Raw genomic sequence first — 25,582 nt, forward strand, 5'->3', positions numbered from 1 at the left:
TTTGTGGTTAATGTTTGAACGTGAAGCAATTGATATTTTCTTTACTGGAGACCCGTTTCCTTTTCCTTTCCAGTTCCTTCCTTCCAGTCATCAATCCTTTCCATATCCCTTAGCCTCTAAAAGCGGACAACGTTTTGTATAGGCAATGCTTCTGCGAATGTGAACAGGCGAACCTCCAACTCAGTTGCTCTCTAAAGTATGTTTTTATACAATGTACGCCCCTTTTATATATTTTTATAAATTCCGAATAGCGAAAAATCTATTTAAGTCGTAATCATCATGTATATCTATTATTGCGTCTTAAAAAGCTAAAAGTAGTAGAGATCGTGAATTTCTAATTATCGGCACTTTTCCTACGTAGGATTTTCAAACTAAGACAGCAATATAACAAAAAATTTACGAAATGTTATTATTAAATGGACTTTCACAAAACTTTAACGTAAAAAATGACTTATACTATTTAAAATTATTATCATTAATCACTCACATGTTTAATTCATATTATTTCTTCTACAATAACTTCTGATCTACTAATCTTCTAAATCGATTCTGGAACGTTCCACAGATATGCAAACGCTGGTTACGGCAGATGGCGCAGCCGTTCACGCGCGAGGACCAGCTGGGCGTGTCTCTGCTGACATTGCAACAGCTCCAGTCCAAGGAGCAACAGGAGAAGATCGAAAAACAAGTTCTGCAGAAGTGATTCAGTGAAAGTGTGGAAGCCAGTGTAACATGCGACAGTGATGATGGCCGTGAAACAATTTAATTTAGCGCTTCTTAGTGCTGGCATACATAAAATGTCCGAAAGCCGGGCGTTTGTTGGAGGATTACTTTAATAAATATCTTGCGAAATCATTGTGGTGTCACAGTGGTGTTCTTTCTATAAATGTAAAGATGGCAGACTTGGAAAAAAACTGATATCAATATAATATACAATAAGATATCAAGGAGAAATCTTGTAATGACTGATTTGTTTTATATTAAACGGTGTTGCAAAGCAACGTGTTTGTAAAGTGATTCCTAATAAATGAATACATTGACATGAATTTTTACTTTCGTTAACTACTTTCTTCCTTAATTCCAATATCCAATCCTCCAATCCATCAGAAATAAGACAATTGTTCCTCTTACTCCTAGCATCCCAACTATCTTCACACTTAACAATCATAAGGTAAAACCGACCCCTTTCCGACATTTTCTCTTATTTATACATACATACTGTTATTTTCAACGGAATTTTTTAATCAATCATATAAGGTTGAGAGACTTTATTAACTCATAAAAACAATTCGTTCTCTTAAAATGAGTTACATGTTATCTTAAATTAATTTATGCTTACGTCTCTAGTTTATTGTAATTACATATTATTACTAGCTGACGCTGTTCTGCCATACTCTTATCATTTAAGGGCATGAAAAATAGATGTTGACCGATCCTCAGACATACCCAATATGCACACAAAATTTCATAAGAATCGGTCCAGCCGTTTCGGAGGAATTAGGCAACTAAAATTGAGACACAGGAATTTTATATATAATATATTCATATCAAACAAGCTACATTACTGTTATAAATCTAAGTTATAGTATATATATAATTTTTGGTAAAGCTCTAAATATATTGAGACCTTTGCAATTTTTTATTAAAAAAAAAAATACTTGAGCTGGGGTTCATTACTTTACTAGAAAAAAGGAGTCATAATGAGAGTGGGTTGCAAATAAAACGCTATATATACACATCCATATATATATTTCAGTAAAAGTGCTTGAAAATATTTTACACAAAAACCGTATCGCATCGACCAACCACCATCCTTGTGCGCCTCGCACGCGGCAAAGGCTCAGTAACTCTGGAAACTCTTTCATTTAAAAGATTTTGTTTACAACGTCTCGAACGACTGTCAAAAGCTATTTATTTTATATTTTTAAAAGTCACACTATTAGTCACCTTATAATTAATGTAGACCGATATAAAATCTGTAGCTAGCTCAAAGGTAGTCAATCCTATAACAACTGACTGTTTTATATCTAGTCTTCAATAAAATCCTGCTATTTATACCTAAGTTTATGGGATCGGTAAACTAACTTGATAATACTGAAGGAACCCTATAAACCTTACATTAGCTTCATTAGCGCAGACAATGAACAACGATAATAAGATACACAGTGTTGAATCTTTACAGTAACGAACTTTAATGTGTTATAACACAAGCACACAACTTAAAATTATTGGGGCACGAGTCATCTTAAATTCACTTGTATGGATGGTAATGAATTTTAAATATATAACAAAAACAATTAGTCATAAAAACTTATAAGTACTTTTTAAGGCATATCTTTCATAAAATCGACCGAACAAATTTAGAAATTTAAATTAATTGTAACATTTCATTAAAGAAAAAGAATCAAAACCGTAACAAACAAACCATAGAAATAACGGAAAAGATAAATTATAAGTAATTTTATAAGCTACGAAAGATTTGTACGAATGTTATCCATTGACATCTTTCCATGAACTTTTATTTTTTTCATAGTTCTATTATCGAGTTGACACAACACTGAGTATAATTACAATTAATAAATTATTGGTACTTTATTCAACATCTAAAACACCACATATTTAAGATAAAAGCTATTTTCATTGAAACTTCACACATAAGTATGATCTGATTTAATACGACTTATGGATATAGGGACTAAAATTGGATAATTCTATTGCTAAATGTCCAACGAATCATTTCTAAAATTTACAATAAAAATTTTATTTTAATCACCGACTTGGGTATTTCGTTATAATAAGCACCAACATTACGCTGGCATCGTTGTACTAGTGTATTGTATTTTGATCCCCAGTTACACAAACTTCTATCAATATAAGTAAATGCATCATTTGGTGATAGTTATTATATTTCATTGGATCTTCGACCCAAAGATTTTTATAAAATGTATGACAAATCATGGAATTAATAATACAGTTATGTCAAACCGTGTCGTCGTTAGCGGTTTTAAAAATATTGATGTTTGCGTGACTTATGTTTTGCTTACTCTAACTCTCTTTAACTCTTAGTTACTCCTTCTCCGATTGACCTTTGTTGTGTTTATTTTGCTTGCAACTCTTCCATTTCACCCGTTTCTGGTGCTGGTAGCGATGTTTATACGCCGCTCTGTTCTTCCTCATCTTCCGCTTATGACGCTGGTTACCGTCGGATGAACAGGAATCGGAATCGAGATCTGGTTGTTGGGTGTTCACTTCAGTGTCTATAGCGGCTTCTTTATCCTCGCTGTCCATCGTCAGACTGTATTTTCTATAAGCTTCAGACTGTCGGGCGTGGCGGTGACTATCCTTTTTAATATCACCTTTAGTGTACTTAAATTCAAGTTGAGATTCCAATTTTATTAATTTTTCAGATGTTTGGATGTTACTTTTGGTGGTTTGATGCAAATCTTGCTTGTCTCCTTTTAGGGGTTGCTTCTTGTTATCATGTCTAGACGATGTGGCCGGATTGGTCACGGTCATAAAGATCCTCTTCTGAGCCGCCTCTCTTGCCTCTACTGATTTATCACTTGGAGCGATGTCTTCGTTTTCTGCTCTCTTTTTAGTGACATCATTTGAATCAATATTTTTGGATTGGATCACTTTTCCATCTGTCTTCACTTTAATTATAACCGTTTCCATTTCGACTATTTTCTTCCTTGAATCGATAACATGTTTCTCTTTTTGTTTAATATAGACTTTATCTACACTTTCGCTTATACTCTTTTTAATCAACTGATCAGTATTTTCCAAGTTTGGAGCCATCTGAATTTCCGTAAGTTGAAGTATTTTTTTATGTTTGTGTTTTGTTAATTCTAGAGGCATGTTTGATCTAGAGATGTTATGTATTTCTTTTTCTATTTTGCAAATTTTAAGGTCTTCGTTATCAGTCTCTAATTGCAATTGAGGTGCCACGCTTGAACTTTCGATATTTTTCTCAGTATGTTTAACATGTTTTATTTCATCGTTCTTTTCATTGTTACCATTCACCATTTCAGTTGTAGCTTTTTTATCATATTTTTCATTAAATGTGCGTGTATTGATATCCTTATCTAATACCTCAGAATCAAGATCCGGTTGTTTTTGTGTATCAAGTTTATTTTTACTATTGTCGAATAAAGGAGAATTATCTTTAGCACATAATTTAAATGATCTGGGCGTGAAATCAAATTTTGTATTGTCATCAAGATTATCACTATGCTCGTTTTTATTTGCTAGATTTCTTTTCATATCTCGTAAAGAACTAGAACAATGCCTCATAGGCACTTTTGTTTTAATCATGGATTTCTTAATAGTTTTTTGGACAGTTGAAATTCTATCTTTTATGCTGCATTTTTGCTGTCGTGGTAAATCGAATACTATGAAGCTATTTACTTTATCATCTTTTTTAGCATGCTGATGGTCGTCTTCCTTTTGAGCTTCACACTTTGGCAAATTGTCTTTACTTTCATAATTTTCATCAGTGCTTGTGATTGTGTCCAATTTATTTTTGTTTTCAAATATACCTGATATTTTAAGATCTCTTTCATCACAAGGAACACTTTGCATACTATTATCGGCTTCTAAATTTTGTTTTGCTTCTTCCGAATTAGTTTCATCCTCTTTTTTTTCGATAGGACTTGGACGGCTTTTCTCAAACATTTTCAATAGTTTTTCACCTATAGACGTTGAATGGTTACTAAAATGATTATCGGTTTCCAATGTTTTTATTAAATCATTGTTGTATGACACTTTTTCCATGTCGTTGCTGAGTTTAAAATTTTGGAGAAACTGTTCAACCACTGGATAAATATCTTTTTTGTTGTAAATCTTGGAAGCAAGACCTACATTATTTTGATCGGATGGGCTATCCGGAGGCAACTCTATTATTTTTGCTTTCATATGCGTATCATCTATAACCGTTGGTTTTTCAATAAAATGCTGATTAAATATGGTAAGGTTTTGTAACATACTGTCTTGATATTTATCTTCACCTATATCCAAAGTGAAATCGAAATCATCCGATTTCGGTAACGTCTGTTGAGAAAAAAAGCTATTGTGTTCGAATAAGTTGTAGCTATCAGCAGTGTAATCAGTAATTAGATTCTCAGTAGCGCTCTGATAAAAGTTCACGTATTCAAATGTATTATTATTACCACTTTGGCTCGATAACCTTCTATCGAGTTCGGATTGATGCAAATTTACCGTAGCAATATCTTTAATATCGTCGAATGAACCGTACTGCTTGCGGGTGTTGTCGTAAAAAAGCGACTGTGGCGATGCATATCCATAATAAAGGTTATTTAAATTATTTATAGTTGGATCATTCTTAAGTTTCGTACGGCACCTTTCCGCTGAATGCGTCTCCTTGATATTTTCATTGATTTTACGGTCGAAATGATCGTTTGTAGCGCTCAGAAAGAGAGAGGGAGATGTTTGTGTAACGGGTAAGGTAGACGGCGATTGCAGTTGAGGGTCACTGAAATATGGCGTACATGTGTACAGTTCCGACGTTTCAAATGGGTTCATATAGTACTGAGCATACGAATGGATGTCCAACGGCAAATCTGTGTGAGCGTGATGCATATACTGCGTGTAGTCACTAAAGTACGCTTGCGCGCCGTCTCGCATGCCGAGACATAGCTCTGAATCTTGCGCAATCTGAAACTGCGTCCGATCCAAGTCGAAGAATTGCGTTCCAGAGTCTGTATATGGGGTCTGCGGCGGGGCCAGGGCGAGGGTATCCGTACACTGCGGCGTAGTGAGATCGTGTGCACGCGCGTGGGCTGGACGCTATTGGTCCGCGGGGTGCTTCTGTATGGGGCGGGGCGGGTGCGGGTGCGGGTGCGGCGGCGGGGGCGGGGGCGGAGGCCGGCGCCGCTGCGTGAGCGCCGCGAGCAGCGCGCGCCCCGCCGCCGGGCAGATCTCCGTGCCGTCTCGCGCGCCTGTCACTCGCGCGTTTCCGGCCAGCGAGTTTGATATGTGCCTGGAAATTATATACATGTTTGCCTTTAGTACGATTCGAAAATGAAAAAGAAGTTAAAAATTAGTGCTTTTAGTATGATACGAAAAAGTAAGTTTATTATTATAGAAGTAGTAAGTATATAATTAACAATTTGAATGATATAACTGAACGTTTATCTATGGTGTTAGGGGGGCCTGTTATTATGGGCAGCTGGTTTGGCTGGGATAAAAGAAAAACGAACGCTATCTATCGTTACACAGAGTGTTGTAACGATCAATATGTATATACCTATATGATTTGAGGGGAAGAAACCATAATGTGTTTTTAATGTGGAATAAAATAATATTTGTGTGATTTTTTTATTCGTTTTAGAAAATTGGATAGCCATGATAATAATATTGACGGGAATGATGTATGAGCATTTACACTCAATACTATTTTTAAGTTTATTATTGTCATGATTATGATGATGACGATGATAATGGTGATGATAATGATAATGTAGATTTGAAGAGGGGGGGGAGGGGTGTTGGTCAAGTAAGTACCGCAGCATGTGGAAGGGCACGTGGTGCGCGTGCGCGAGCCAGTCGAGCGGCGCGGGCGGCTCGGCCAGCGCGGCCGCGCCCGCCACCTTGCCGGCGCCCGCGCACGTGAATATCGCCACCACGCGGCTGCCCTCCTGCGCGACATTACACTTGCATTACATACAATACTATCTGTATTTATATACGACCACACATTATTCAACAAGCATTATACTCAACGTGAAAAATCACATTTTTAAGTGTATTTAAATATTCTTTGATGCGGCAATATTAGAAAACTTTTTACGAATACATGTTTTTTTTATATTTATTTCATTTTAATAACGATATAGTGGCGAATAATTTTAAGAAATTGTTGATTCATAATAAAAATAGAAAACTTAACCACCTTCAAATTAGACAATTTGAAGATATAAATATACCAAATTTTAAAAGGACGACATGAGAGGCATCAGCTTTAAAATGAAAATAGAATTCATAAAAATGGCTTCACCCAGTAAAATTTATGAAAAAACAAACAAACAAAAAATACAGTCGTATTGAAAATCTCTTCTTATTTTTGAAGTCGGTTCCAAAGAGCAACTCGCAAGATCGTTTAAAATTGTTCAATCCATCCCTAGAAGATTACAATTACTTGAACTTAAAGAATACTTGAATTAACTACTTAATTCAATTAAATCAAACACAGAAAAACGTTATGTCGTTTAAATTGCAGAATATAAACAAAAAAAAATCGTATCTCACCTGTTTAGCTTTCTGTAGTTTCTTTAGAGTGGACTGCGTAAAAGGGAAGTTACCGCTCGCTTGAGCCATTTCAACACTGTGCAAGTCATCCGCCTTTACTATAAAATACCGCGTATTGCTCTCTCCATTCTCTGCGTATTTCTCTATATTCGCTAATAAAGTCTTTCCGTTTGGCGACATTGGACTCTTGGGCCCACTATACGACTGCGGAGAGAATCCTTGAGGCATCCCATCATTCCTCCATCCTGGTCGTTGGCCATTCCTGTACCCGTATCCTTGGTAAAAACTATTGGCAAAATCGTTTTGACTGTACTGTGGGTAGTATTTATTCTCATGGCGGTATTGTTCCTCTTCCCTCGTCCGCCATATTGGGGAGTCTACAGTCAGCGGTTTCGGTCGCTGGCCAATACCAGCCGGTTGGTTGAGACCTACGTTCTTCTCTTCCGCACCCAGCACGTGTACAACGGTATTGAGTATCTGTTCGTCGAGCGGCGTCATTGCCTTGCCGGGGTTCGACATTCGCCGTATGACTAGAGCGCATAATTTTTGTCTCAAGTAATAAACGCTTATCGCGTCGGATGCGTCCGCAGTGAATGCCATCCAGTCGTCTAATGTCAATACTGCCGTGTCGGGAGAGGAGTTATTCTCGTCCGCTTCACTATCTGAATCGCTGGATAGCCCTGGAGGGTTAGCTCTCTGGGTTAAAGCCCCAGCTGGTAATCTCAACGGCCCACTGAATAACGCCACTGTCAATGGTGTGACTAAAGTGTTACACCGGATGAAGCAAAATCTTCCAACGCGAGATATTTCTTCAAACACAACCCAGTCTGTTGGCAGGCTTTGAACGGATTTCTGCGAGCCACTCACTCCTCCACCCCTATGCAGGGTTGAACTCGGATGAAACGCAACCTTCACCTCCTTCGATGTTCGCAATGTACAAGAATCTCGGTCTACACGAGCTATGGACGGATACAATCCACTGACTAGCACCGCTTTTACAACGTGCCATTTCTCCGAGTTCAAGTTGACGTCTTTTATATCACCGGATCCTCTCGCCTTCACTAAACACAAGGCTCTCAGCTGAGCCAACAACTGTGAACGATATCCGACGATCATTTCCATAGTGGCGCCGCAGATAAGATTTTTAGCACAAAATGTTTTCTCTGTGCCATTCGATCTTGCTATCTGCCACGCTTGGAAAGCTCGAAGCAGAGCCATGTGATCAGAATAGCTTTCAGAGGCGAATTCCTTCCTCGCCAAGCTGCCTTTCTTTCTATTTTCCGGGTTCATGGATATTTGGAACGGCTCTTTATTTGATAAGCTGCATACTATAGTCAGTATTGGATCTAGACACTTCATGACGCAAGCATAAAGTAACATTTTGCCTAATTTTGGCTCAACTGTGAGATCCAGTAAATGTTGTCCGATTTCTGTCAAATCCTCCATGGGAGTCAACGCTCCGATCGTCTTGAGCAGTGTAACTGCATTTCTCACGGCCAAAAATGATGGCGGTTCGAGAGCTTTTGATAGGAAATCTGCTATGGGAGTATTTCCAGGCGCTAAAAGTTTCGTATGGAGACATAGTTCTTGTAATGGTACACGAAGTATTTCTGGCACCGAATTGAGTGGCAGTGTCTTGAATCGCCTCTTGGAGCACATGTGGAAACAATGACCCGGTTTCGTTCTTCCTGCACGGCCGGCCCTCTGCTGGCAACAAGCTCTTGACGTCCACACGCATTGTAAGGAGCAAACTCCACCGTTCGACTCATAATACTTCTCCTTGACTTTACACGAATCCACAACGTACACCACATCATCAATAGTTATGGAAGTTTCCGCTATATTTGTCGATATGATTATTTTTCTAGCATTAGGCAATGGGTTAAACACTTTCTTCTGATCTAGTGTTTGCATGTTGCTATGTAATGTGAATATTTGATATTTCAATGTGTTCATGTCTGAGCACGACTGAATCATATCTCTCAAGGTCACTATGTCATCGTAGCCAGGAAGGAATATGAGAATGCTGCCTTTAGCCATATTTAAATGGATATGCTTAACTAAAGCTAACATGAGATCGTGATCTATCAACTCTTCTGAGAATGAGTGATGATAAACGTCTAGGAGGAAGTTATCAGCCGCACTGTCTTCTTCTTCATTGCTTTTGGCCTCTTCCATATGATTAAATGTGGAGAGGAGCTTAGCGCATTCTGTGTGACCCCCATCCATAGCGTAATCGTACGCAGTTTTACCATTTTTATCTTTCAACGATGGGTCGGCACCTAAAAACAAAAATCACATCATTTCAAATATAATGAATTCAGAATACTATACGTACATACGTACAAGTAATAGTAATCAACAATTATCAATCCAAACATCAAAGGTAAATAATTTTTGATTTGAAATAAAGGTGTGTATCAAAACAAAGAACAATTTTTTTTTAACACTTACCAATACGCAGTATCTGCTGAGCTGTTTGTGTAAGTCCCCTGGCGGCCGCCGCGTGTAGAGCCGAGCGGCCGCACGCGGAGTGCTGCGCGTCCACCCCCACGCCCTCCGACAGGAACATGTACAGCACCTGGCTGAACGAGTCCTGCACACACACGCACACACACACTACACCATTGCACCCTATGGCCGCACACAGATATACGTATAATCAAATCGTGCGAAATATTAATTCACCGTTAATTATATCCTACTAATATTAAAAATGCGAAAGTTTGTAGGGATGTGTGTGTGTTTGTTGCTCTTTCACACAAAAACTACTGAACCGATTGCTATGAAATTTGGCACATATACAGGCGGACAACTGGAATAACATATAGGCAACTTTTTATCCCGATATTCTTATGGGATACGGACTTACGCGGGTGAAACCGCGGGGCGCAGCTAGTATAACATAAAAGTAGACCATAATAACCTAGGTTCACAAGTATTCCTAATCGTGACTTATCTCACAAGGTCTCTTAAGATAACACTTACCAAACTGCCCTCGTTGAAGCACTCATCCAGAAATTCATCCATGTCGGCTTGAAGTGCTGGGTCTAGATTCTCTTTCTCTTCTCTATTCTTCTCTTCTATTGGGTCACCATGTTTCTGGCCTATAATTAGGCTATTTATTAGTTCCTTAATTCTTGATATGGTTCAAAAGATTTCATTAATTAGTAGTTTACTGAGCTAGGTATGTAGCAAGAATGGGGCAAAAATTTTATCAATGAGCAGAAAAAGTTATAAGTAAGTTAGCAATATTTAAAGTGTTTACAATTAAAATGTTACAGTTACAATTAAAATGACTCACCCTCGAGCTGGGACCAATAACTGTGGCCCGTCTTAAGCTTAGCTTTTAACTCCCTCTCCACCATCGCCATTTTCTTATTACTGTACTTGGTCAACTTAAGTACATCCTCCAAGTAATGCCTTTGGACATCGTGTAGCCTGCCCGGTATTGTGATCACGGGGCAACTGTTGAAATACCTGAGAAAAAATTGTGTTTTGTGTTATTACATTATAATAATTGTGGATAACAAGAAATAATGTGTTCACTTATTTGCTCGGAATATATCAACACTGAATGTTACTAAGGTTTTACATAGGGGCAATCTATAGATTTAACATGTATTTTTATGCTTGTAAGTTTGTTTGTAACCAACTCCTTTAGAGTCGTATTTCAACCCACTTTAAATGGACAGATTTGATTGAAACTTTGTAGACAGTTTAGTTGATTCTATCATTAAAATCCATTTTTTCATTTTTTTAAACTATATTTTTAACAAACCTATAATAAAAATCCCGCTTACCCAATTAATAATTTTTCTAAGTCCATACCTCGAAAATATCTGCGTGTCCATAGTAGCGGACATGAGGATCACTTTGAGATCCTTGACGCGAGCGATCGCGTCCCGCAGCGCTATGAGCAGGAAGTCACTGAACTTGTCGCGCTCGTGCACCTCGTCGACGAACACGTGCGTCACACCTGGAGTGATAAATAATATAATTGTGACCAGGTGCCGTATCTGGATTCAGGTCGCTAATTGATATCCGGCTCGATGGACCAATGTAAAGAAACTTGCCTTCCTAGTACTAATTAGTTTTATAGGAATCAACTTAACAAACCATTAATACTATATAAAGCATTAAAATTGTAATAACAATACAATTATGCTAGTAGCAAGGTCTATCGTTGGGGCGAGATTAGTCTTAGCAACAATTTATATTATTTTTTATATGAAATTATTGCATAAGTAATTTTATTGTGTAATATTGTATGTAGCAAGAGGAAAGTGTAGATATTGGGAGAGGTGGTGTGATGTGAAGTATATAGCAGGGTATGTAGTATAGTAGAGTGCAGTAACTAGTACAGGATTTAACGACGTGTCTAGTGTAATTTATAGTGTAGTTGTAGTGAAGTGTAGTGAAGTGAAGTGTAGTGTGGTATGGTATAGTGTAGTGTATCTCACCAGTGAGCGCGTCTTCGCCGGCCATGAGCGTCCGCAGCAGCACGCCGTTGGTGCAGTAGTGCAGCACGGTGCGCGGGCTCACGCGCGACTCCAGACGGATCTGGTAGCCAACGGACTGGCCTATCTTCTCCATGCGCTCGTACGCTACCTGTAGGTGGAGACGATGTATGAGAAACACAATATTCACAAATATATTATCTTAGTTCTGAGGATAAACCATCCGAGGCACAATGCTTCGGACAATATATTATGCATAGTTTAAAATTAATGTGTAAGAAAATAGGTAAATAATAATGTAGGTCAAGTAATTTATTTGTCGCTACCATGATACTTAACCATTATAATTCCGCCGCGTCGGTCTTATTTCACCATATACACAATACTAGTTGCGTCCGGCGGATTCACCCGCGTAAGTCCGTATCCCGTAGGAATATCGGAATAAAAAGTTGCCTCTATGTTATTCCAGTTGTCCAGCTGTCTACGTATCAAATGTCATTGCAATCGGTTCAGCAGTTTTTGCGTAAAAGAGCAACAAACACACACATCCTTACAAATTTCCGCATTTATAATATTAGTAGAATAGTAGGAAGTAGGACTAGTAGAATATTAGTAGGAAGGAAATAGGATAGGATAGGATTTATAATATTAGTAGGATAGGAAGTAGGATAGTAAGATAAGATAATAGCCAATATTGTTTTCACGGTCCTTCGAACCGGATAAACGTTATACTTCAGCATCTTTTGAGTAACATCAAAATATTAAGATTTTTTTGCAATTTAAGAGGTGGATAATTCTATCGGTTAAGACAATAAATGTTTGAAAAGTTAGCATTTTATTTTATATTTGGAATTGAAATATTACCCTCTCAGCAACAGAAACAGCTGAGATCCGTCTCGGCTGGGTGCAGTAAATCCGCACGGGTTGTTTGTGCTCCTGACAGTGTTCGAGCACGAGTTGCGGCAGCTGCGTCGTTTTGCCGCAACCAGTAGCACCCGCTACTATGATCACCTGTAATGTAACAAAATTATGATATAATATATAATTGAAGTAAGATCATGGGTAGCTTAGAGGTGAGGCGTTGACGCGCTACGACAGAAGACATGCGTTCAAGTGCTGCTCGTGGTCGAATTTATTCTTTAAATATTTCCATTATTTATAATATCAGATAAAGTTGATTGCGAAAGGCTAGACAAAAATATATCAAGCAGCATATATACACAGCAACAGAAGACAAACCTGGTTCGAATTAATAGCGTTCATTAATTCATGTCGCTGCTCATACACAGGTAACTTCTCTCTGAACTTGATTAAATCTGGATTATATGATGTGTTTGGAATCTGAAAAACATACATAAATTGTAATCTACCTTCTTGATAAAGTAGTAAGTCCAGTAAATGATTTTTTTCTACAAAAATAGGTAACCAAGATCTCTAAAGGCTAAAGACTAAAGATTCTAAAATTTGCTCCCACATGGCAAGTTTCATATAAAACACCTCAATGGGTTTAAAACTCATGGTTTTATTGATTAACAATACCAAAGAAAAACAAAATACAATTGAATTGAGAAACCTGTTTGGTTTTGAGAATGTAAGTTAAAAAGCACTAATAAGTAACTTGATACAATCAACTAGTCAATTAGGAGAAATTGTGTTTCATTGGGTCTTAAATGGTGGGAAAGTGAGTGTAGGCGATCAAGTAATAAGATTATAATTAAAAAGTTTAACAACACATTCACATAGTGCTCTAGGAAATATACCTTTTCAACCAACCAAAGTCAAGTCTTGGTTAATTTAGTCAAAACCAAGAAGAAATTTAAATAATGTATAGAAATACATACATAAAACAAAACTAGACCTCCTGACCAAAACATCCTTTCCAATGCTAGACTATAGCTACATAGTATAAAATAAAGTCACTCTTATAAGTCTGTCTGTAAATCTTAGATCTTTATACCAGCACAGCAGATTTTGATGAATTTTTCTTTATTAAAGAGAGTGGTTAATGAGAAAAGTTTAAGTAAATAATTTTTTAAGTTTAAGATAATGTGGGTGAAGCAGCAGACAGAAAACTAACTTCATAATAAAACATGTCATAAGCTATTTTGTTGCAAAAACAATATGTCTCACCTGGGCCACACCATTGTTCAACTGTCCCATTGTCTTATGGGCCAATTGAGGACTCCTTTCTTTCTCTGGACAACAACTGAGATCCTCTTTCTCCTTACTGGTGATGGGGAAGGCGTTGACCAGTTCCGTGATGGTACACCGCATGTTCGAGTCAAGTATAAGCTTTGCGTCATTTTGAATTATTGTCGATCCAATCCTTTTGTAGATTGTTATATATCGGTTCACTCCTAAAATTATTGAATAGGGCCTGTTACCTCTCAGTCAATATACAGGCAATATTCAAAACATTATGAAATATGACCATGATTAATTACATTTAAAAAATAGGGTCAATTAGGGAATCAATCAAAAAAATTCCTAATAATTTTTTTGTGTAAAGGCAAAATGTTAAAAAAATCCTTAATCTTATAAGTTTTCATACACATTTTATAAAAAAAAAAATATTGTCATTATAAGCAAAATTTTTTAACATAGTTATATATTTTGAAGAAGTGTTTCCAATTACTCCCTTACACACACTTACACTTACATTTACCCTGATTGACTCTACTTTTTAAATGTAATTAATCATGGCAATATGTCATATTATTCTACAAAATTTGTTTTTTTTTTTTTTTGTTTTACATTCTTCAGCAAGTTGTGAGGAAAACGTCAAGAATTTTCATTCTAAATAAACAAAACAAAACAAATAAACACAAAATATTATCCAAATTCTTTGTTAATATTGTGAGGTAGCAGAGATACATAATTTCACATATTGTATTTTCATTGATAGATAGAAGGTAAGTTATTTGCACAATAAAACAACACGCAATAATTTGCTTTATCTCTATAGATCTACAATAAAAAAAATTGGTGTTCTCATAATTTTTTATAGATTTATTTGTTTAACATTACTAAAAGTAAAATTGATATACAATGAAACTGTTGTAAATATTAGCCCGTGCATAACCATGCTGTGGTAAATTATACATACATCACTATAAATAAAGTAGCATTGATGTATGTAGATTAATAACAACTTATTACTTATAAACCAAGCTATGAGTATAATAGGATAAAAGTTTTAAAATCAAATTCACAAGATTACACCATGACAAACTAATTTTATGAAATATGGTGTAGTCAAGAATAAAAACACCTCCAAGGACAATAACACGAGAATATGGAAACACTTGTTAATTACTTAAAATCAATTAATTAAGAAAATAACAATGCACTCAAACATTAATTTACCTTTCCCGCGCGACTTAGACTTCAGCCCCAACTTGGCCACAGTCTCATGTATGAAACCCCGTTCTTGAGCCGACAAAAACGAGGGAAATTTGAGTTCTGTCTCATTCTCGTCACTAAGAAACTTATCCAGCTGTATCTTCAAAGCTATGCTGACGGATTCAGCTATTGGAAAATGCTTATTCCCTATATTACGCTTACCCCTTTTAGAACTCATTTTTACTTCAACTTAAGCTAAAATAACGAAAGCAAAGCATTTGAAGAAACATATAAATAATTAAAATTAAAACTGAATTCTAATTTATGAAAACACAGGCATTAAAACTATTAAAAACAGAAATTGGAAAAATTTGTTTCTATTTCTATTTTTTGACAAAATGCAACAGACGTCACTCATTACTGAAGTTTTTACTCTACCACAGATTAAGAACTAGCAACACCTACTCAACCCACGTCCCACAGATTAAGAACTATTTACTACGCAACTTAACCACAGAGTAAATCATAGGAGCAAGTAATAACATAGGTACTACCTTATGCAACACTATATATGATCATGTGAATCGAGTGTAATTCGTTCCTAACGTGACACTTTCAGAAATGTGCAAAGCAAAATTGTCACTAAGTAATAAAATACTTTAATGTACATACAGTACATATATAAGTTCTAACGTGGAAGTCGAAAACACTTCGGCACGAATTCGGCCTGTTCGCACAGGGGAATTTCCATAACCCCACCGACCTCCCGAAATAGCAACATGCCTCTAAGTTTCGTAATGTGAGTGGGGGAGTCGAGGGCTGCTTTTCTCACTTACCATCAGGCGACGCACCGCAATTCCTTTTTATAACGATACTAAGTGGACGCTGTATTCAAAATGTGCAAGACATTAAATGCAATTTCTAGACACATAAACATACTTTTTAATTAAATATACAGGTAACTAGTTTACATCCATGATAATGACTTATTAAAAGGATAAAATCTTATTGTAAATGTAACTTTTTGACACCCGACTGACCAAAGGAGAGTATTCCTTTATGTGTTGTACGTATGTACATAATATTTACAACATATTTATTTATGTTCTCTAGCTACATATACAGCATTCGGTACAACTAAATACTAACTGATGTACATACGCGTTATAAACGTTTTAGTTTTGGGGTACGTTAACAAAACTATGATGAAAGTACGCAATCTTGTTAATATTTTTCTCATTGCCAATCATTCAATGAAAAACAAAAAAGGTCCTAATGGGGCAAAGGCAAAGGCTTTTCATATTCATAATCATTGCTAATTATAATTATTTTGTAATATTAAGGAAAACTGAGACTGATGTGACACTGTAAATGTGTGAGATATATAATCAAAACTCACGAGTCTCACTACGACTAGTATGTAATTATCTATGGTATTATTTGCCAGATGTCAGCTTTCGGATCTCGGCTGTCGCGGGTCGCCTGTCAAGTGTCGATTCTCATGTATTGTTTCTATATCCAGCGCACGTGGTGGACTGTACCTAATTAAAATTGTTTAGACAAAGTTAAGAGTTTAGACAATTTTATATATGCAGTGAATCATGACGAAGTTAATAAAACATCTAGTCGTCGATACAACAGCGTTTATTAAAGCTGAGAACCTTCAAAATATTGCGGAAAACATATACACCGTCCAAGAAGTTGTCGATGAAATAACCAACGATCGTCAGCGTAGAAAACTTGTTGTTTTACCATATGACTTAAAAGTTAAAGATGTATTCACTGAAAGTATTAAATTCATCACAGAGTTTTCGAAAAAGACAGGTGATTATACGAGTCTCTCTGCCACTGACATAAAAGTAATGGCTTTAACTTATCAAATGGAAAAGGAAATAGTTGGAATCGAACATTTAAAAACGGAACCAACGATGCAAAAAACTGTTAAAGTAACTGGTTTGCCGGGATATAAAACTGAGTCGGATAACACAAAAAAAATTGAAAAAGTGGATGAAACAAACACAAATACAGAGAAATCTGATACTACTGTCGGAGATACCATTTGCGACAGCTCCAATTCTACATGTGGCTCAGCTGTATTAAATGAGGATAGTAATAAAGATGATGATGAAGATAAAAAATTGGCAGATGAAATCGCTGAACAAATAAAGAATATGGAATTAAGGGATGATAAGGAGGCAGCGGATCTCATTGTTAAGGTAAACATACACATTAATTAGTTTACTCCTTATGATGCAGGTACATGTGATAACAGGATAGTAAATATGATAATATATTAATTCTGGACTGAAGTTAGTAATATAGTAGTAGCGAGTTAGTTATTACTATAGTATGTTTGAATCTGGGAATGTCTTTATACATTTTATGATAAAACAAATAAACTGTATTCAGAGTTTTTGCATACTACACACAGTACATTAGTTTACATAATATATTAATACTGGTTGAAAGCAATAATAAATAGTATTTCATGCAATAAATTGATATTAATTCTAACCTTTTTAAAAAATTTAAAAAGAGGATTTTCAATTTAACCATGTGCAATATATTTTTGGTGAATTCATATGTGACTGTAGCTTATGAATTAATCATGATTTTTTGTCACAGGTGGAAGAAAGTGATGAAGAGAGTGAGGAATATGAAAGTGAAAGTGAAGAGGATGATGATGATGGAAGTGAATGGATAACACCGAGCAATCTAAAGGAAAAGAAAAAGGAAATTGAGTTTGGTGAATTTGAAGAGAAGAATGTTGATGTCGCTTGTATAACGTCAGATTTTGCTATGCAAAATGTTCTGAAACAAATAGGTTTAAACGTCACAGCTGTTGATGGACGAATCATAAGGTATCTACGTACATTTATTTTCCGCTGCACAACTTGCTTCAAAACAACCAGTGTAATGACTAAGCTATTCTGTCCTAAATGTGGTCATGCTACTCTAAAGAAAGTAGCCGTTAGTGTCGACGATGAGGGCAATCAACATATTCACATTAATGGGCGTAAACCACTCACAGCTAGAGGTAAACGATTTAGCCTGCCTACGCCAAGGGGTGGCCAACATTTCCAATATCCAATACTCACAGAGGACCAACATATACACAAACGATTTGCTAGTAAATTGGCTAGAAACAAGACTAACGCTCTAGACCCTGATTATATTGCTGGATTCTCACCATTTGCAATGAAAGACGTTAATTCAAAATCTGCCGTTCTAGGTGTGAGAGCCAATAAACAAGATATAAAATATTGGATGAAGAATTACTCTAAGGGCAAGAAGAAATAAAATCAGCTTGTATAATATCCTGTTTTATTAAAAACTTTATTTATATTGTTTATTGTACATAATTAATAAAAAATTTAAATCTTATGATAATTTATTTATTATTGTCTTGAAATATGTGCATTTTATGTATTACATAACTTCTTTTCTAACCCTTCAGCTTATTATCAATAAATTTAAATACAGAATTCATACATGCATATGAAGTCATTTCATGTTGTGGGTGCCCTGAAAGATGATTAAGAGAAATGATTAATAATAATAATATATTGTAGCATAAATTCACTTCATACATGGTCAAAAATAAAACTATAAATTATACCAATTCATTTCAACCCTTCCTTTAGATGAGTTTAAATGCAATTGAATTTTTTAAAAAGTAAAAAAAACTCTCAAAACTAGCATCTGTACATATTTTATTATAAAGGAGACTCAAGAATTTTGTCTTGAGTAGGATAAATTTTAAATGGAGGAACAAATACCAAAAAGTTTTATAGCTATTCAGTTACCTGCTGATAACCTTGTAATATCAAACTCTGGAGTTTTCATTGGTGTGTCTAATGGTGATGATGTTGCTATCCAATTAATTGCAACCTGAAATAAGGAACAATATCAATGTAATATTTAAAAATAAAATAGATTATGTAAATTAAACTTTCCTAATCTTTAAAATTTGAAAATTCTGCACATCAAGTTTCTTTAAAAGATACACTACAACATTTGTATACACAGCATTAGTACAATTTTTGTATTAAAATACAAATACAGATGAATAGTATTATACCTTTTTCAATGCATCCGGTATTTTAACACCAGAAAAGGAATGTACGGAATCAGTAAAGGCCACAGCTTTCACCCTGCTCTCAAATTCACTTTTGAACTTTTGGGACAGCATAACTGTTAATAAGCCTCCATAACTATGGGCTACAACCACAATGTTTTTAGCTTTTGAATTTGATATGTACGTTTTCCAAACATACTGGGCATGTTCTTCACTTGTGCTGCTATTGGGAATTTTCTTGCCACTCCTGTGTGTATCATTAGGATTCATAACCAATATACCAAAATCTCTATTGATGGCTTCATGGATGTAAGGAATCTGAGTACCTTTTTCTAAATTTTCGTTTATTATAAGTCTGTGAAGTTAAATACATGTTAGTAGAACTTGTGTGAAATCAATACCAAATGAAATCATATTTAGACAACTATTTTCAGAGTTTTACTATGAATTATCTCCAATTTATAAATGAAATCAAAAAACTTACGATCTTGCCCATTGACCAGCGCGAACTGCTCCTGTGCCTTGTATCAATACTAAAAGAGTGCCCTTTTGATCATAGTCTTTTGATACAAAAACAAATGTACCATTCTCTGCAGTTGTACCTTTAGGTACCGGTAACCTTGATAGATTCTCCTTACTCTCCAACAGCTGGTAGATGTGTTCCGTCACCGCAGCACCAAGCACTTCATAATGAGCTTGACATTCTTGATGATCGTTACTAATATTAAATTGAAACGGTTCATCGCCTAAATCACCATCCGGTCCGATTTTTCTCAATTGCCCACCTACAAATCGATTTATAGAAACTTTGTAAATTCGTAACATTTATGAGTATCACAAATAATATAATTTATTTAGTTACCGGCGTTGAAACCGTAGCCGAGCTCTTTCATAGTTTTTATTCGACCCATCGTCCTTTCCTGTGATACGAGAGTTCTACTCTGCGATCCTAATAATCTACTAAAGTGGGATAATAATTTTTTAAACATCACATGCACTAACTTGCAATCATTAGTAATTATCGTAGTATTAGCAATTTTAGGTCCATGATAGTAAACAACATCATTTAGTGAATTTAACCACAGATTAAGAACTAGTTAGTAGTTACCAAAACCTAACTCATTAATGTCACTGTCAATACTGGATAGTATTATACTACTCTTTGCTCTTTGCTATCATCCCACGTCTGTCAATTTTTGTTTCATTTTATCATTTTTCTTGGCAAGAAGATATGTCTATTTGCAAGTGTCAAGTATTTGCCTGTCGTTTGATCAGGAATATGATGAAGAAGAAAACAGAATATTATGATGTTTCATAAATTTGCAAGCATTTTAAACAACAAATAGTTGATACCCCGTGAAAAATATAACTAGGAATACTATACCACCAACTTTGCACAGATTAAAACAAACATAAGTGCGTTTCGTAACTACCTAATGACTAATGTATTCTATTTGTGGCATGTGATTTGGATAAATTTATAAATAAAATAAATAAATTTTTAATGAAAGATGAAGATCGCTTTTAGCGACCTTATTTTACCTCGTAACCTAAATCAGGTATAAATTTAATAGAAAAAATTAAAATTCATTATACAAAAACTTTTTATTAAACCATAAAAATTTGTAAAGTAAAACTGTTTGGCCAAATAACAGAAAAGTTAACATAACCCAAGTACATACATACAATAGAATTTGTTACCATATTTTACAACACCTGAAACATCTACAGGATACATTATTTATTTCAAATAAGATTAATTTATTATAACTTCATTCAACCGCTTCTAAGTATCATGGATTTTAATCATTATACCAATCAAGGAAAAGTAAAGTAAATGACATAACAAGAAAGAAAAATAGCATGTAGACTCGTAGACCTGCATTCCTTTGAATAGCCTGCTTGATTTGATCATTTGCATCCTTCATAGTTTCTGTTGTACCAACTACTGTGTTGGCTATTCTATCAATATCTTGCTCTTGTTGCAATACCTGCAATATTAAATGTATAATTTTTTTTTTAAGTTACAATATTATGGCATCAAACAATAATATAAATAATATACTCCAAGCCAGTGGCATAGCTAGGGGGGCAAGGGCCCTGCTGCATAGGGAAAGAATCGGGCCCTCCTCCCCTCTTTCAAAGCTGAGGTTAGAGGGCCCCCTGAGCTCCGGGGCCCTGGTGCACTGCACCACCTGGCCCTATGATAGCTACGCCACTGCTCCAAGCTATAAAAACTATAAGTGTTTAAAAATTAAAATTTTAAATGCAATAGAATATTTAAAAGCAATCCACACACCTTTTCAGTGAATATCTCTTGTAACTCAGCTATATGAAGTACTTTGCTTTCAATCTGTCTAACTTCCTCCGTCATACTATTCAGTTCATTAAGCAGTTGCACATTTTCCGATTCAAACATTTGTAACTCTTCCACACTTAGTTCTCCCTCATCAGACATCACAGCTACTTCATTTTCTGATAGCTCCATTTTAGTCCGTGGAGCATCAGTTTCTTCGGTAACTATGTCATTTTCAACATTGTCCTTCTCAATAGGTTCAATCACATCTTCAATAAAAGGGTTTGGAATGGAAGATTTCTTCTGAGGCAGCTCCAAGCGAGAAAGTTTCCGCATATCAAGGGCTCTTTTAACCCTGAATGCTTTTAATTCACTGTGTATCTTACAAACTGCTTTCAAATACGAATCAATGAGGTCTATTACAGCATCCATGTACTCCCGCGTCTGTTGTGAAACAGATAACCTGCGATTATCATTTCGAAATTCTTTCAAAAGATGGGAGCAAGTATTTATGATTCTTTGAGCGCCTGTGTCGATTTGATCGCGCTCATACTCAGACATTTCATCTCCGCATATCAAATTCAAAACGTTTAAGTACCTTTCTCGGTGCTCTAACAAAAAATCTCTCAATTTCGTGATCTGAGACGTTATGTCTTTAGCTGTTAGCATAAAACCATTTTTTGATTTTGTACGCAAAATCGTTTTCTTTTCTTCAGGAATAGGACTCAGTATACCAAAAGTCTTGTTTCGGGTCTTCACTGTTTTAATACAGGCCTTAAACAGAGGTGTTATATCCATGTTTCTTTTTAATATGTTTCAGGTAAACGATTTTGTAATAAAGACAATAAATAACGTTCAATTAATCCTTGAATTCAATTGTCAAGTTTTCACTGTATTAATAAGTAAAACATAAGAATAACCTACTGCGAAATTGCAATAAATTTAATAAATAATAAGGGATTTTTTACTTCTTTCATCAATATTTAGGTATTTGACGTTGACATATTTTTAAGGACATAATATGCCATAAGACAGCTGTTCAGTGTTGGCACATCTACAATGTAGATAATACATGACTTTGACACTCACCTTTTTACTCACGTCACACACTTCAGCAGTTCGTATAGATAACCATTAACTAACCAAATAAATTATATATATATATATATATATATATATATATATATTGACGTGACAACGTCTTAAATTAGGTTTCGGCTCGAAGTCACTTATGAAAAAGTGTAACGCCGCCCGGTAACGTTACGATGAGTCACCGAACTATGATCGGTCCACCGCGCGCGCAGCACTAGAGAATTAGGCGCATTGAATCGGCGCGTACTTGTGTCTCTGTCTCTGTCTTTTTAGTAAACAAAATATATTTTCTATACTTAAAATTTGTGCAATTCTTATTTTCATTCAATTCCTTGTTCCTATTGTGCAATTTAATAATATTCATATCAATAAATATTCTACCGAGAAAAAGACGTTGTCACGTAAAATCTTCGCCCATAAACCGACTTTACAGGCAACCATTTTTTTATTTAGCCATAGTCTTCCGAGTTAGCACATGTGAGCAATTGTTACACATTCGTGTTCGCCATAAAATTTTTCCATTCATCCACCGGATATCACAATAATAGGTTCAAACCACAGACTTCTTCTTTTTTTTTTCTTAAATGGCAACTCTCAATTCCACTGAGGACGGATTCAGCCAACCACAGACTAAGTAAACAAAAATAGCCGATATAATTACGTGACACATGACATGTGAATTGTCATTTCTATATTTCATACAAAGTGCCATTTGCAAACAGTTTCGTTGCGTAGAATTAAATGCATGTGGCATTATTGTTTCTTGTTTAATAACAAAACAATTTAAGTGTGCAGCGGTTCTTTGAATTTCTTAGAATTTACTTTTGCGTACATAAAGAAATGGCTTTACAAAGTACAAGTTCAAAAATAAATAAACATTCAATACCAATCGATATCCTCGACGATTTATGCAGGTAGGAAAATATTAACAAAAAATGTGATGTTACGCATTCAGATCCGTTTTATTTATTTACATTGTTAACTTGAATATCGTCTTAAATATTTTTAATCGTTTCGTTTTTTATTTAGTCGTTTCATCATAAATTTGCCGCCAGAAGATAGAGGCAATTTGGTACGAATATGTTTTCAAATAGAGCTTGCACATTGGTTCTATTTGGACTATTATTGCACAGATGATAGCACTAGGCTAAACCCATGTGGGATAAGGGAATTTGCGGCACATATATTTCAGGTATTTTTCAAATATAGAATATTAAATCTGATTTCTATTATTAGTGGAATTTACCTAAATGCTTCATGTAGATGAATAAATAACTGAGTACATAAATATTTAAACTATGTGAATGATTACTTTTGAAAATAACTTCAAAAAAAATCTCATTTCTTATTACAACTTGTCATTTAATACTGCTGCTACAACTATATTTTAAAAACTGGTATATAAATAAAGTAAACCTATTAGAGAGCTATTCATAATAATAATTAATTATGTATAATTTACCTCTCCTCATTGACATCAAAGCAGCATATTCTTACATGAAAATAATTTAATTTCTAGCATGTTCCCCAACTCCGTGAGCATGTCAGCAGCCTGGATGCTGTGTTGGATAACTGGAGAGTGTATAAGCAAAGTGTGCCAACATATGGAGCTATTATACTGGACACAGAATTGTCGCATGTTCTGCTTGTGCAATCGTATTGGACAAAGGCATCCTGGGGCTTCCCGAAAGGGAAGGTGAATGAAGATGAGGAGCCATGGAAATGTGCAGCTAGAGAAGTGAGTGTTTTATATCATTATTGTTCTGCTTGATTGCTTTCATTCTTTGACATGGTATATTCACTGACTGTTATCTCTTTTATCAATTTAATGTAGGGAAAGGACAAAATTTATTTTTACTTTCGTCAATTTTTTTGTACTTTGATTATACTATCATGAGAAACATAATATATTTAATCTTATTAGGATTTTGATTAACTCTACCCCCAGGGGACAAAGTTGAGGATGAACATTTGCACCATGAAAATTTATTGTGACCGTGCAGGCAAAGCGACAGGCTACAGCTAGTTAATTATATGTAGTAACTTACACCATTTTCAAATTATGCCTATTTACATTTTATTGTATAAAGACTTTTATGTCCTTTATTTGTAATTATAGGTACTTGAAGAGACTGGCTTTGATATCACCAATCTCATGAACAAACAAGACTTCATTGAAGCAACCATTCATGATCAAATTGTCCGTCTCTACATCGTTGCTTACGTGCCGCGCGACACCAAGTTCCAGCCCAGAACACGAAATGAAATTAAAGCATGCGAGTGGTTTCCTATTGCTGATCTACCAGCCAATAGGAAAGATATGACGCCGAAAGTCAAAATGGGTGTCAGCCCTAACGCTTTCTTCATGGTTCTACCATTTGTTAAACGTATCAGGCGTTGGGTCTCTGAAAGAAACCCCAAAGTATTCTCGCGAAGAACAAGACACAAATCTATGGGAGAACTCGAATCGTGCAAGGGCAAACCTAAAACCATATCGCAAGGTTTGCAAAATGAGATACAAGAGTATCAACAGAATTCTGGGCATGTACCGAAAAATAATGGACATGCAAATAGTCAAACGAAGGTCAATGGCAATGGCAATAGAAAAGGCGGGAAAACGACGAAACGTCAACTGTTTACGCCACAGAATGTCAACAATGATACAAACAGAATATCACCAGTACAAAATGAAAGTGCAAACGATGATTTTGATAATTATTATAGCGAATACATCAACTTCGTTGCGCCTTCGTGGGCTAACTTTAAATTCGACACACGTGCTATTTTAGAAAGTTTAAATTGAAAGGCAGTTTTTATGATATCAAGAACTGATATCGGCAAGATATTTTCGTGGACGAAATAAATTTTTAAGACTGACAAGTGTTTCATTCATAACTTAATATTGCAATATTACGTGAATACTGCAAACTAAATTACGATTAGACGTTAAAGTAGGTTGGCATGATTAAATGATGACGTGAAACAAATGTAAATGAGTAGCGCTTTCATCATCTACACCCTTTTTTTAAGAGGATTTTTCAACTTACC

General features: G+C 35.4%; 6 protein-coding genes across 6 annotated transcripts in view; 3 read left to right on the forward strand and 3 right to left on the reverse strand.

Annotated features, from left to right (window-relative positions):
- Nucleotides 1-1,040, forward strand: part of LOC119839182 (general transcription and DNA repair factor IIH helicase subunit XPD) — a 12,436-nt gene extending 11,396 nt beyond the window's left edge. Inside the window, exon 19 of the mRNA XM_038365392.1 lies at nucleotides 566-1,040. Coding sequence (XP_038221320.1) covers nucleotides 566-703 — 138 coding nt within the window. The 3' untranslated portion in view covers nucleotides 704-1,040. The remainder of the gene's footprint in view (nucleotides 1-565) is intronic.
- Nucleotides 1,041-5,761: 4,721 nt separating this feature from the next.
- Nucleotides 5,762-15,498, reverse strand: LOC119839146 (3'-5' RNA helicase YTHDC2-like). The gene is made up of 12 exons (XM_038365349.1): nucleotides 15,093-15,498; nucleotides 13,857-14,083; nucleotides 12,966-13,067; nucleotides 12,591-12,737; nucleotides 11,730-11,877; nucleotides 11,098-11,245; nucleotides 10,571-10,746; nucleotides 10,255-10,373; nucleotides 9,721-9,862; nucleotides 7,267-9,548; nucleotides 6,523-6,656; nucleotides 5,762-5,998 (listed from the first exon to the last, which is right to left on the reverse strand). Exons 1-12 carry the CDS (start codon nucleotides 15,304-15,306, stop codon nucleotides 5,806-5,808), a joined length of 4,032 nt encoding a protein of 1,343 aa, XP_038221277.1. The 5' UTR covers nucleotides 15,307-15,498; the 3' UTR covers nucleotides 5,762-5,805.
- Nucleotides 15,499-16,541: 1,043 nt separating this feature from the next.
- LOC119839166 (RNA-binding protein NOB1) lies at nucleotides 16,542-18,428 on the forward strand. The gene is made up of 2 exons (XM_038365371.1): nucleotides 16,542-17,284; nucleotides 17,694-18,428. Exons 1-2 carry the CDS (start codon nucleotides 16,670-16,672, stop codon nucleotides 18,366-18,368), a joined length of 1,290 nt encoding a protein of 429 aa, XP_038221299.1. The 5' UTR covers nucleotides 16,542-16,669; the 3' UTR covers nucleotides 18,369-18,428.
- Nucleotides 18,429-18,433: 5 nt separating this feature from the next.
- On the reverse strand, nucleotides 18,434-20,286 carry LOC119839167 (FAM172 family protein homolog CG10038). Its single transcript, XM_038365372.1, has 5 exons — nucleotides 20,009-20,286; nucleotides 19,631-19,931; nucleotides 19,150-19,501; nucleotides 18,875-18,959; nucleotides 18,434-18,593 (listed from the first exon to the last, which is right to left on the reverse strand). The coding sequence occupies exons 1-5, from the start codon at nucleotides 20,133-20,135 to the stop codon at nucleotides 18,514-18,516; spliced, it is 945 nt and encodes a 314-aa protein (XP_038221300.1). The 5' UTR covers nucleotides 20,136-20,286; the 3' UTR covers nucleotides 18,434-18,513.
- A 458-nt stretch (nucleotides 20,287-20,744) lies between these two features.
- LOC119839193 (syntaxin-18) lies at nucleotides 20,745-22,240 on the reverse strand. The gene is made up of 2 exons (XM_038365404.1): nucleotides 21,446-22,240; nucleotides 20,745-21,137 (listed from the first exon to the last, which is right to left on the reverse strand). Exons 1-2 carry the CDS (start codon nucleotides 22,238-22,240, stop codon nucleotides 20,949-20,951), a joined length of 984 nt encoding a protein of 327 aa, XP_038221332.1. The 3' UTR covers nucleotides 20,745-20,948.
- Nucleotides 22,241-23,223: 983 nt separating this feature from the next.
- On the forward strand, nucleotides 23,224-25,408 carry LOC119839187 (m7GpppN-mRNA hydrolase). The gene is made up of 4 exons (XM_038365397.1): nucleotides 23,224-23,448; nucleotides 23,564-23,726; nucleotides 24,054-24,272; nucleotides 24,654-25,408. The coding sequence occupies exons 1-4, from the start codon at nucleotides 23,375-23,377 to the stop codon at nucleotides 25,335-25,337; spliced, it is 1,140 nt and encodes a 379-aa protein (XP_038221325.1). The 5' UTR covers nucleotides 23,224-23,374; the 3' UTR covers nucleotides 25,338-25,408.
- The last annotated feature ends 174 nt before the right edge of the window (nucleotides 25,409-25,582 follow it).

Source organism: Zerene cesonia, unplaced genomic scaffold (assembly GCF_012273895.1).
Source record: "Zerene cesonia ecotype Mississippi unplaced genomic scaffold, Zerene_cesonia_1.1 Zces_u009, whole genome shotgun sequence".
Classification (NCBI taxonomy): Eukaryota; Metazoa; Arthropoda; class Insecta; order Lepidoptera; family Pieridae; genus Zerene; species Zerene cesonia.

Excerpts from the sequence above, each read along its gene's own strand:
- LOC119839167 (XM_038365372.1), bottom strand. The coding sequence starts at position 20,135 with ATGTTTAAAAAATTATTATCCCACTTTAGTAGATTATTAGGATCGCAG. Across the intron at positions 19,932-20,008 it reads CGGCTACGGTTTCAACGCCG|GTGGGCAATTGAGAAAAATC; the intron begins GTAACTAAATAA and ends ATCGATTTGTAG. Across the intron at positions 18,960-19,149 it reads TACCGGATGCATTGAAAAAG|GTTGCAATTAATTGGATAGC; the intron begins GTATAATACTAT and ends TCCTTATTTCAG.
- LOC119839193 (XM_038365404.1), bottom strand. The coding sequence starts at position 22,240 with ATGGATATAACACCTCTGTTTAAGGCCTGTATTAAAACAGTGAAGACC. Across the intron at positions 21,138-21,445 it reads AAGAGATATTCACTGAAAAG|GTATTGCAACAAGAGCAAGA; the intron begins GTGTGTGGATTG and ends TTAATATTGCAG.
- LOC119839187 (XM_038365397.1), top strand. The coding sequence starts at position 23,375 with ATGGCTTTACAAAGTACAAGTTCAAAAATAAATAAACATTCAATACCA. Across the intron at positions 23,449-23,563 it reads ATCCTCGACGATTTATGCAG|TCGTTTCATCATAAATTTGC; the intron begins GTAGGAAAATAT and ends TTTTTTATTTAG. Across the intron at positions 23,727-24,053 it reads TTGCGGCACATATATTTCAG|CATGTTCCCCAACTCCGTGA; the intron begins GTATTTTTCAAA and ends TTTAATTTCTAG.
- LOC119839166 (XM_038365371.1), top strand. The coding sequence starts at position 16,670 with ATGACGAAGTTAATAAAACATCTAGTCGTCGATACAACAGCGTTTATT. Across the intron at positions 17,285-17,693 it reads CAGCGGATCTCATTGTTAAG|GTGGAAGAAAGTGATGAAGA; the intron begins GTAAACATACAC and ends TTTTTGTCACAG.
- LOC119839146 (XM_038365349.1), bottom strand. The coding sequence starts at position 15,306 with ATGAGTTCTAAAAGGGGTAAGCGTAATATAGGGAATAAGCATTTTCCA. Across the intron at positions 11,246-11,729 it reads CGGCGAAGACGCGCTCACTG|GTGTGACGCACGTGTTCGTC; the intron begins GTGAGATACACT and ends TTATCACTCCAG. Across the intron at positions 5,999-6,522 it reads GTGCCCTTCCACATGCTGCG|GCACATATCAAACTCGCTGG; the intron begins GTACTTACTTGA and ends TATAATTTCCAG.